Raw genomic sequence first — 11,652 nt, forward strand, 5'->3', positions numbered from 1 at the left:
TCTCTCTCTCTCTCTCTCTCTCTCCACCTCCATTGCCTTTCTCCAACTCCCTCTCATGGCCAGGTCTATTCTGCTAGCTTTGTTCAGTCTGGGCTCTTCATTTACCTCCACCATACCTAGAATTGGCTGTACCATTTTCATTCACTACCACCCTCAATCTAGCTCAATTAGACTTTAATGACCCATGTTCTTCCAACACAAAGAAGAATGAGGCTGTGCTGGCCTCTTTCTCCCCAGCCCTCCCCAGTGAACAGCCTGGCTATTCACCTTCACATGGTCAGTTCATCAAATGCTAAGTTCAGTGAAGGGACTCTGCAAAGGTCATTAGGGCTCCACATCAGCTGACTTTATCCTGAGGGACTGTCCTAATCAGGGCAACTATTAAAGGGACTAAGTCCTTCTGTGCCCATACCCACAGTGTGATGACTCTCCACAGGAGATTTCCTTCACTGGCCTTCATAAAGCCACCCAAAGCACCCAGAGTACCTGGTCCATGGATAGTTACCAACAGTCCTGCTCTGTTCCAGCAAGAACAGGGGACCTCGCCCCAGAACTGAGAAATGGAATCCTGCCACAGGTTCCCTGTAAGCTTTGAGAACTCTGATTTAGAGATGGGGAAGCCTTGTGGGAAACTCCATAGTGCTAGATGGTCAACTTGGCATGTTCACTGAGAAAATACTTCTCACTGATCCTTACAGTGCATGCCTTTAATGCCAGCACTCAGGGGGCAGAAGCAGATGGACCTCTGAGTTTGAGGCAAGACTAGTCTGAAAAAAAAAAGTACTGGAACAGACAGGGAGACAGATAGATAGAAAGATAGATAGATAGATAGATAGATAGATAGATAGGCAGACAGACAGACAGACAGATGGGAGAAAGGATCTCACCTATGTCTCCAGTGAATTCCCAAACCAGCTGGCTGTTGTCAACATAGGCCCTGGGTGTTTCCTTCTGGAAGAGTCCTGTGTCCCATGAGAGGGCCTGAGATCAGTCTGCAGTCTCCCTGCACTCCACAGACAGCCTCTCAATAGGTCTCTAGAACACAGAATAAAAGGAACAGTTCTTTCAGCTCTTTCTGGAGACTTGGGGAGTCTGTGCAGTCCCTCCCAGGTAATGGCTCTCAGGATCTCAGGGAGAAAGGAGCAACTGGGAGACTCCCTCTCTGGCTCAGTATCACTTTCGAATCCCTACCTTCTCTTGAGTTTTTCTGCCTAGATATTGAAGACTTGGCACTAGTTGTTGCTCTCTGTAAGGTAATTTCCCCCAATTATTTGATTGGCTAATAACGACAACAAGAAGCCAATCGCTGGGCTAAGATGAAGTTTTCAGGGTCCTAGAAAGGAAGTGGAGAAAGGAATGCCCTTTCTTCCAAGGAGGGCCCAGAGCATGAGAGTTCCAGATGTAGGCCAGGGAATTGTCAGACCCGGTGGCCGCTTCTGTCGCTTTTTTGTTGGAAGAATTTCCAACAAAAAAATAGATGATGAATTTGGGTGTTTTCCACTCGCGATTGCATTTTGAAGTTGGGTTTTGAGATAATACAATCACTGCCGTTCTGGTTTATAAAGTTGTCCAAGATCAGGCCAGACATACGCCTTGGGTCCTCAAGGCCGCTGTGGTCTGCGCCCTTCTCCTACAGGTGGACGCCCACTTGTCCTGGACTCGGACCTCTTTGAGTGAGTGAGACCTGGGAGGGAAAGATCTCTGCTGGGAAGACTAGGGATAACACTACCCAGCAAGATCCTCCCGCCCACTTCACCATCTGTCCCAGAGCCCCAGTGCACTGTTCCCCTGCCTGCCCAGCACACCCTCCTGGGATTACCGGGTTACAGGAGGGGGTCGGGGTCTCACCATGCGCTGCCCCTAGGTTCCCACTCCCTGTGGTATTGCACCACTGTCATGTCGTGGCCCGGCCTCCCGGAGTCCCGGATCATAGTCGTCGGTAAGGTGGATGATACAGAGTTCCTGCGATTGGACACCCACTACCCGGGGATTCCGTGGATCCCGTGGATCTCCGTGGATCTCCGCGCGCTGGAGCAGGAGGGGCTGGAGTTCTGGGAGATTCACATAGTCTGGACTCAAGCACGGCTGTCTGAAAGGAACCTGATCACCCTGGTTCGTCTTTACAATGAGAGCATGGACGGTGAGTGACCCCGACCCATCCCAAGGTTGTACCAGGGTTGTCCACATTCACTGGACAGGAGTTTCAACCAACACCTGCCAGATTCCTCAAAAAAAGAAGAGCCTGCAGGAATAGCATGGACTTGGTCTGTGTTCTAGTGGTGCTGCAGTTCCCGACAAGACTGACAGCCATCTATGTCCTCCCTAGACTCTCACACACTGCAGTGCCTGCGGGGCTGCGATGTGGAGCCAGATGGGCGCCTTCTTCGCTGGTATGACCAGATCGTTTTTGATGGCATGGATCTCCGCACCATGAACCAAGACCTGAGTTCCCTGACAGCCGGGAGCAGCACTGTAGCTCAGATGTTTCAGTGCAAGTTAGAAGCCTACCTGAAGGATGACAGCTCTGAGCTGCTGCAGAAATACCTGGAAAAAAGGAAGGAGAGGATGCTGCATTCAGGTGCCTAGGGGGGATAAACCATGTCTGCTTACTTAAGGCTGCTTGCTGGGAGTTTGGAGAGCTGGGTGCTGGGTGGAAAGAGAGGACTTGGAGTATAGCTCACAGGTTGGAGCAAGCTCAAGTTGAGCTCACTTGGAGCAAGCTCAAGTTCTGGTTTAGATCCTTAGCATTTGCAAAGGAGGAGAGGGAGACAGGTCAATGAGAATGTCTTAACTCACTCTTTGGCCCTCCCCCAAGTCCAGGGGCCCCTTGTGTTCCAGATCTGTGACAAAACAATGACTCCCTTAGAAGACAGTCCTTCTCTTACTAACAAGAAATTTATTTTCTCCAACAAGGGACCAATCTTTTAGTAACTGATCAACAATTTCTTGACTTGAGCAATGGCCCTGGACCCATAGGGAGCTTCTGCTCAGACCTCCTTCTGTGCCCCAGACTTCAGTGTCTCTGGATTCTGACTCCTGCTTTCTGAGTCTCCTGCCTTTCACCCAGCTCTGGACCAGAAGCCCTTCCCATGAGTCTGTAGAGACCTGGAGCGTCCTGCCCCATATTGTCACACTCACATCCTAAAGCACCCCCAAAGAACAGATGCTCCCAGGTGCATGTGCTCTAGCTGGGGTCTAGATGATGGCCACCCTAGTCCCACCCCACTTCTTCTGTCCACTGCAAGATGGTCACATGAACACTGCTGTGTCTCCAGAAGAAAGTAAGGTGCCTCATCCTTTCAACTCTCTCCCTCAGAACCCCCAAAGGCCCATGTGGCCCGTCACCCGAGATCTGAAGGTGATGTCACCCTGAGGTGCTGGGCCCTGGGCTTCTACCCTGCTGACATCACCCTGACCTGGCAGTTGAATGGGGAGGAGCTGATCCAAGAAATGGAGTTTGTGGAGACCAGGCCTTCAGGGGATGGAACCTTCCAGAAGTGGGCAGCTGTGGTGGTGCCTTCTGGAGAGGAGCAGAAATACACATGCCATGTGGAACATGAGGGACTGCCTAAGCCCCTCACCCTGAGATGGGATAAGGAGGGTATGGGTGCAGAGCTGAGGTCAGGGAAAGCTGGAGCCTTCTGCAGACCCTGATCTGGTCAGGGCTGAGAGCTGGGGTCATGACCCTCACCTTCATTTCCTGTACCTGTCCTTCCCAGAGCCTCCTCCATTCACCATCCCTAACCAAGTTGGTCACTGTGGTTCCCTTGGAGTTGTGGCCTTCATTGGAGTTGTGGTGTTTTGTGTGATGATGAAGATGAGGAGAAACACAGGTAGGAAAGGGCAGGGTCTGAGTTTTCTCAGAGCCTGCATGTTACAAGAACCGTACCGTTTGGATTGTTGTCCTGGTTGTCATTTGTCCCTTCGTGGCTTACATAGCACACTACTACATGAAAAAGAATGCAGGTAGGGCAGAAATGTGTTCTGGGTTTTCTTGTCCTGCTGAAGGTTTGAAGCCTTAGGTAGAGGCATACCCTGCTTAGGTAATGGGATGTACCATCCACAGCCTTGCGTCCTCTTAGCCTGGAGTCTTTTTGTTTAATCTTATGTGAAGGGGACTGAAAGGATGACAGTTTCTTCTTGGAGACAACTCTAGAGCCTGAGAACTCATGCCCAACTGTCACAGGCAAAGGTGTCACTGAGGACAAACCTCCAAGGAGGTACTACATCACCTCAGTTCTAGAAATTTCCCTTGGGGGCTGGAGAGATGGCCCAGCAGTTAAGAGCACTGACTGTTCTTCCAGAGGTCCTGAGTTCAATTCCCAGCAACCACATGGTGGCTCACAGCCATCTGTAATGGAATCTGATGCTCTCTTCTGGAGTGTCTGAAGACAGTTACAGTGTATTCATATAAATAAAAATAAATAAAGATTTAAAAAAAGAAAAAGAAAAGAAAAGAAATTTCCCTTGGGCCCAAGTCTAAGGGGTTTTGCTAGACCAGTGGTTCTCAAACTGTGGGTCAACATTCCTTTGGTGGTTGTCCTCTGACATCTTACATCTGAGATATCTACATTACAATTTGTAACAGTAGCAAGATCACAGATATGAAGTAGCAAGAAAATATTGTTTTTGTTGGGGGTCACCATAGTACAAGGATACTGTATTAAAGGGCGCAGCAGTAGGAAGGTTCAGAACCACTGGTCTGGGCCCTCATGACTTCCTGCTCCCATGCCACCCATACACAGTTTTCTTTCCTTGGGTGTGAGAGAAAGGTGACACCCAGGAAGCAGGTGAGTATGGTGAGGGGTGATCTCTGAGACTCCTAGAGCCCATGGGAGCCCACCGTAGTTCCTCCCTTAGCTTCCAATCTCCTGAAGTCTGACTGGATTCTGTTTTGGTTTTTCCTATGCAGATATAGTCCCCAAGATACTGGCAAGATTGTTGAGGATGATGAGGTAAAACAAGGGGTGGCAAGAGGACTCGTGATGGGGAGGTAGAGGGTCTTTGGATTTGGACACTCTTGAGTGAGGAGTGAGCTATTTGGAACATCGCTGATCAGAGTACCTGCCTTGAATCTGCTCTCACTCTTGTAGGAGATGGAGACTTTCTTTTGGAAGACTGAGGACTCTAGGACTCATCTCAGCCCCTCCTTTGTAACTTTGGGATTGGTGTCACTCTAAAAGAGGTATGGGCCTGTCCTCCCTACCCTGCCCCGACTGTCAGCATTGTCTCCCCGTGGCTCATTCAGTATTCACTTAGTTTCACTTAGTCTCCTCACTCAGGAACACGCTCAAGAGAACACAGGAGGCTATGCACCCTCGCCTACCACCCCTGTGGGATTGCCTGCAACAGTGACTGAGGAATGGAATCTTTGCTTTTGTATCCTATTAGGGAATCTTCATTGCCACCTTGACTGGATTTAGAATCACCTGGGAGATGCCCCCTTGCGTGGCTGTGAAGGTGTTTCTAGACAGGTTTAGCCAATAAGGAATACAGGTGGCCCCACTGATTGACTGGAATCTCAAGAGAAAACCAGCAGAATGTTAGAGTCCCCCTTCCCCTGCTTTATGACCAGGTCCCGAGCAGGCCAGTTCTTGCCGCCCTGGACAGAAACAGGTCCTACCTTTCTGTCTTGAAGATCTGACCACCTGTCTCTTCCCTACTTGGCTTCTAGTCAGGCATTTTGTCAGTGTCAAGGGGCCCAGGGAGCCAAAGCTCCCTCCTCTCACCCACAGCATGCTGGGTACTGCCCCCAATGCATCAGGGACATTCAATCAGGTCAAATTGGGATCAATGGCTTTGATACAGAAAAGAACTGTGGACTAGTAGAGATGGGGTTTAATAATAAAAAAAAGTCTATTTTTTAAATTTTAAGGCGTCTTAAGTCTATTTATTTATGGGGTATGTACATGTGAGAGCTATAGCGCGTGTGTGGGAGACAGAGGACAACTTGCTGGAGTCCCTTCTCTTCTTCCACCAGGTGGGTTCCGGGGATTGAACTCATGTCAGCTGACTTGGATGCAAGTGCTTTTACTGAGCCATCTGGCTGACCCCCAAAAGTGTTTGTTTTGAAAGTAGGCTCTTTTTTTGGGGGGGGGTGACTCATTTTTCCTGGACTTTGACTTGGAAGCAGAAGCAGCCTGTGTCCCCTGCCAGTCTGTCCCTGGCATTTGTCCTGTGGCTTCCTTCATCCTCTTGGCCCAACACTTAGCTCTGCAGCCTCTCCCCGGTCTCCACAGCACGTCGTCTCTGCAGAGCAACACATTGGTGTTTTGTTGCAGGACAGGTGGAGTAAGGAGATGCCAGGTCTTGGGGGCTTGGTCCTAGGCTTCTCATCTTCTTTGCTTTCTTTCTGACAACGTCACCATCAGCCTCTTTAGAAAGGCTGGAAAGCTTTCAGATTCTGCTGTTCTTTTGGGCCCCAACCGCTGAGGCACAGTAGTATCTGCCAGGTCAGGAATCTGGTTTCCTTCTTTGCTCATGAGAACCAAGTTGAGGACTCAGACTGGCATCCAGAATGCATCTGTGGACAGGCCAGGGCTGCCTCTCCCCAGCTTCCCTTGGTCACACCAGCAGGAGCACTTTGCTGTGGGTCCAGGCACCTTGCAAGGACCTTCCAAGGGAACCCTTGTCTGCTGTTCCCACCACTGGTGGTTCCTACCGCTGGTTCAGACCATGTATCCCTTCGACCCTTCACCCAGAAGATCAGCGACCACTTCTGTGCCCATTCGCTTCTCCTGGATGGTACAAAGCTTGCATTCATCCTCCTGCTGCTGGCAGCCAGTGGCCGGGAAGGAGACAGTCAGCTTCATGTTGACACAGCCAACCATCTGGGAGGGGCTATGAAAAAGAACAAATAAAAGCATTTTAATGTAGACTTTCAGCAGGAGGATTAAGAGAGGTGCCAAGAAAAGAGAAAGATAAATGCTAAGAAAAAATGGCTGCTGCTGGTGCACACCTTTATTCGCAGCACTTGGATGGCAGAGGCAGGTGGATCTCTAAGTTTGAGGCTAGCCTGGTCTACAGAGTGAGTTCCAGGATTGCCAGGGCTACACAAAGTACCTGCCTCAAAATATATATAATTAATTAAGAAGTAAACATACACAGGGAAGTGGTGGCACATGCCTTTAATCCCAGCATTTGGGAGGCAGAGACAGGTGGATTTCTGAGTTCAAGTCCAACCTGTTCTACAGAATGAGTTCCAGGATAGCCAGGGCTATACAGAGAAACCCTGTCTCGAACCCCTCATCCCCCCCTTAAAAAAAAGTAAACATACTTAAAAAAATCCAATAAATCCAGATCTAAAATATTGTTGATTGATCTGTGTCTTTTCTTTTTCCAAAACCAAACATTCAATATTTACTTCATCAGTGACCACAGGTGTGAGCTGCCGTCTGCATGTGGGATTCAAACACAGGTCCTCTGCAAGAGCAGCTAGTGCTCTCTCCCTTAAACACAGAGCCACCTCTCCAGCTCAAAATTCTAAACTTTTAAGGCAATAGAGAAGTCAAGTCTTTGGTCTGGTGAGATGGCTCAGCCAGTAAGAGCACTGAGTAAGAGCACTGACTGCTCTTCCAAAGGTCCTGAGTTCAAATCCCAGCAACCACATGGTGGCTCACAACCATCCCTAATGAGATCTGACGCCCTCTTCTGGTGTGTCTGAAGACAGCAACAGTGTATACTTACATATAATAAATAAAAATATTAAAAAAAAAATCAATTCTTGACAGGATTATAGTTAAGACTTAATGTCTTAATGCCTGAGTGGAAAAGTCTGTACAACAAGGCTCCATGGTAAATTAATGGATTGTTTTACAATTAGTCTTTTTTAAATTTTTAATTGTTTTAAAAAAGATTTACTTATTTAGTGTACACTGTAGCTCTGGAAGAGCAGTCAGTGCTCTTAACTGCTGAGCCATCTCTCCAGCCCCCAAATATTCTTTCTAAATCCCTTTGCTGCCTTAACTCTTTGAGTTAAGGATCCCATCTTGAGTTATTTACAAGCTGTGATTCTTGCATGTGTTTGTAAGACCCATTATTACAACACCTCTACACCACATCTCTGTTTTGCTCTCTATGAAATAAATATCCTACTTTGACATTATTGAAAAAAAAAAAGGCCAGGAAAGAAGTTTCCACATAGTCATTGGGATGGCTGGCTCTGAGAATACATTGTTACCTGCAATGTTACATGAGGACGTAAAGTTAATTAATTGACTAATTAATTAAGCCGAAGCTTGCACAGATTCTGCAACAAGACTTGTAGAAACAGAATGCCCAAGAAGACAAGTGCCAGAGAAGGTAGTTGGGGTTAAAGCAGTAGGCCATGTAAATGGCTCCTACTGCTTTCTCTTTCATAATGACACAAATGATGCAATGTCAATTCTCATTCCTGTTGGACGCCTAGTGTGTATAGAAGCCAATCAGCGACGCAGAGGTTCTAAAATACAGAGTTAACAGGAATACAGTCCTCATTCAAGCTCCCCACAGACTCTGGAAGGGAGGATGTTACCTTCTGCCTTCTTGCTCCAGGTGTTGGCCAGCGCCATTGTCCTGACCCAGACTAGTAAGTGATGGGAGGGTCGGGAGTGAAAAAGACTCTGCTAGGAGAAGCGCAGGGGTGGACCTGGGGCGAAGAGGGGGAGGTCTGGGGTGGTGGCAGGGGGAGGAGGAAGACTCCAAGTTCCATCGCCCTATCGCAGTCCCTCTGCCTTCACCTGGGACCCTGAGCCTGGAAGAGGTCGGGGTCTCACCGCGCGCCGCCCCCAGGCTCACACTCGCTGCGGTATTTCTTCACCGCTGTGTCCCGGCCCGGCCTCGGGGAGCCCCGGTTCATAGTTGTCGGCTACGTGGACGACGTGCAGTTCGTGCGCTTCGACAGCGATGTGGAGAATCCAAGAGCGGCACCGCGTGCGCCGTGGATGGAGCAGGAGGGGCCAGAGTATTGGGAGCGGGAGACATGGAAAGCCAAGAACAATGAGCAGTGGTTCCGAGTCAACCTGAGGACCCTGCTCCGCTACTACAACCAGAGCGAGGCCGGTGAGTGACCCCGGGTCGGAGGTCACAGACGCGATCCCTCCATGTCCCCTGAGACTGGCTTGGGTCTTTTTGATCCGCTGAGTCAAAGTTTCATCCAGACGCCTGCCCAGAACCTCGGACAAAGAAAGCCCTCACAGAGTTCTGCTTAGGTTTAGGTTGCACTTTTGTTTCTGAAAGTTCTGGGGTATCCACTGACAGTGGGCAGGATGACCACAGGCGGCGCTAACCAGCGTGTCCCTTCCAGAATCTCACACGCTGCAGTGGATGTATGGCTGCGACATAGGGCCTGATGGGCGCCTGCTCCGCGGGTATTGTCAGGAGGCCTATGATGGCCTCGATTACCTCTCCCTGAACGAGGACCTGCGCTCTTGGACCGCGACTGACTTGGCCTCACAGATCTCTAAGCACAAGTCCGAGGAGGCTGATGAGGCCGACCACCAGAGGGCATACCTGCAAGGTCCTTGCGTGGAGTGGCTTCAGAAATATCTACAGTTGGGAAGGGAGACTCTGCTGCGCTCAGGTGCCCTGGAGACATTTTCCTCTGTGGTTTGGGGGAAAGCCTTGGGGTGTAACTCAGGGGGAACGCTGTCCAGCAGGCACAGCGCTGAAGAGGAGGGAGAGAGACCCCCCAAGGCTGCTTTTCCCTGTGGGGAGAGGAATCCTTAAGCAGATCAGCCTTGACAATGGCTCTGGACCCACGGGGGAGCTTTTGCTCAGGCCTCCCTCTATGCTCTACTCAGTATCTAGAGTCAGACTTCAGTTTTTCTCAGTCTCTTGGCCTTCACATAGGTCAGAGTCTGCAGAGATCTGGAGTCTCCTGCCCCATATTGTGACACTCACATCCTAAAGCGCCCCCAAAGAACAGATGCTCCCAGGTGCATGTGCTCTAGCTGGGGTCTAGATGATGGCCACCCTAGTCCCACCCCACTTCTCCTGTGCATCCCAGGATGATCACATGAACACTGCTGAGTCTCCAGAAGAAAGTAAGATGCCTCATCCTTTTAACTCTCTCTCTTAGATCCCCCAAAGGCCCATGTGACCCACCATCCCAGATCTGAAGGTGATGTCACCCTGAGGTGCTGGGCCCTGGGCTTCTACCCTGCTGACATCACCCTGACCTGGCAGTTAGATGGGGAGGAACTGACCCAGGACATGGAGCTTGTGGAGACCAGGCCTTCAAGAGATGGGACCTTCCAGAAATGGGCATCTGTGGTGGTGCCTCTTGGGAAGGAGCAGAAATACACATGCCATGTGGAACATAAGGGGCTGTCTGAGCCTCTCACCCTGAGATGGGGTAAGGAGGGTGTGGGTGCAGAGCTGGGGTCAGGGAAAGCTGGAGCCTTCTGCAGACCCTGAGCTGGTCAGGGCTGAGAGCTGGGGTCATGACCTTCATCTTCATTTCCTGTACCTGTCCTTCCCAGAGTCTCCTCCATCCACCACCTCTACCATGGTGATCATTGCTGTCCTGGTTGTCCTTGGAGCTGTGGTCATCAATGGAGCTGTGGTGGCTTCAGTGGTGAAGAGGAAGAGAAACACAGGTAGGAAAGGGCAGGGTCTGTGTTTTCTTTCAGCCTCTTTGAAGTGAGTCCCATCCACACCTCTCATTCCCTAATCTCTAACCTGGGTCTGCTGTCAGTTCTGGAAACTTCTTAGTGCTGGTGTTTCCCTGGTCTCTCATGGGTCTTCTCACAGGTGAAAAAGGAGGCTATGCTCATGTTTTATGTAAGTGCGCACGGGGCATGGGGTTCCCTAAGGCCCTTGGGATGGAGCTAGAGCTCATGGGAATTCTGCCAGCCCATAATCAACCCCCTCTCCACACACCCTCTCCCCCTCCTCAGTGTGCCTTGTTATCTCTTCTACTGCAGGCAGCCAGAGTTTCCAGACCTCTGACTGGCCTCAGAAGGTATGAAAGGGTATGGAAAGACCTGGGGGCCTTGGATAGGACCTGAGGCAAAGGGGAGAACACTAGGTCCCAGGACCTCTCAGATTTAGATGTTTCAATGACTGGGGCATTTTTATATTGGCTGTTCATGACTCTCGCTCTATTGCTTCAGACAGCTGCCTCATCGGACTGAGTAATAAGTTCTGACTAAATGTCTGAGGGTGTTGCTTTCTCCTGTGAGGACAATGTGAAGAACTGACAAGCCCAGGCCTTCCTTGCCGAACTGGACACCTGACTTCATAATAGAAAATAATAATCTGACTCTGGGCTGGGTGTTTCCTGTTGTTTTTATCTGCACTGAATGGAAATGTGATTCCAAGCAAGGTAACGCAACGCTGTTGTGCAGTGGTAGCCACATTGCACAGATGTCTGTGAGCTGGGTGTGTGGTATGCTTTTGTTATTGTAGGTAGAGCATGCTATGAGCCCACCATTCCTCTTATGGTCATCGTTTTAAAACAAAACAAAAATGACTGGAGAGGTAAAAAGGAAAAGGCATACCATGTTCAACTCTGCTCTGTTTATCCCTAGATATCCAGTTTCTTTAGAGACCACACAAGGTCATTAAAAGGAGTGGGGTGGATGGAGACTGGAGAGACAGCTCAGTGATTAAGAGTGTTTGCTGTGTGATGGATGTGGTGGTGCACGCCTTTAACCCTAGCACTCAGGAGGC

The 11,652-nt window shown here is 49.8% G+C and overlaps 2 protein-coding genes across 5 annotated transcripts in view; both read left to right on the plus strand.

The window, feature by feature from the left end:
• Positions 1 to 11,429, plus strand: part of LOC116074627 (H-2 class I histocompatibility antigen, D-37 alpha chain-like) — a 714,163-nt gene extending 702,734 nt beyond the window's left edge. Inside the window, exons 1-7 of one of the 4 annotated variants that reach the window (XM_031347349.1) lie at positions 8,453 to 8,566; positions 8,770 to 9,039; positions 9,284 to 9,559; positions 10,058 to 10,333; positions 10,461 to 10,577; positions 10,905 to 10,942; positions 11,094 to 11,429. In XM_031347349.1, the coding sequence (XP_031203209.1) occupies positions 8,506 to 8,566; positions 8,770 to 9,039; positions 9,284 to 9,559; positions 10,058 to 10,333; positions 10,461 to 10,577; positions 10,905 to 10,942; positions 11,094 to 11,114 (1,059 nt within the window). In that variant the 5' untranslated portion in view covers positions 8,453 to 8,505 and the 3' untranslated portion in view covers positions 11,115 to 11,429. Of the gene's footprint in view, positions 1 to 8,452; positions 8,567 to 8,769; positions 9,040 to 9,283; positions 9,560 to 10,057; positions 10,334 to 10,460; positions 10,578 to 10,904; positions 10,953 to 11,093 lie in introns of those variants that run through there. The other 3 variants (XM_031347350.1, XM_031347347.1, XM_031347348.1) reach the window with 3 other exon arrangements.
• LOC116075381 (H-2 class I histocompatibility antigen, alpha chain-like) lies at positions 494 to 5,487 on the plus strand. Its single transcript, XM_031348508.1, has 8 exons — positions 494 to 584; positions 1,566 to 1,673; positions 1,865 to 2,140; positions 2,327 to 2,578; positions 3,317 to 3,601; positions 3,720 to 3,885; positions 4,913 to 4,955; positions 5,392 to 5,487. Exons 1-8 carry the CDS (start codon positions 494 to 496, stop codon positions 5,485 to 5,487), a joined length of 1,317 nt encoding a protein of 438 aa, XP_031204368.1.
• Positions 11,430 to 11,652: the final 223 nt, after the last annotated feature.

Source organism: Mastomys coucha, unplaced genomic scaffold (assembly GCF_008632895.1).
Source record: "Mastomys coucha isolate ucsf_1 unplaced genomic scaffold, UCSF_Mcou_1 pScaffold3, whole genome shotgun sequence".
Taxonomy (NCBI): Eukaryota; Metazoa; Chordata; class Mammalia; order Rodentia; family Muridae; genus Mastomys; species Mastomys coucha.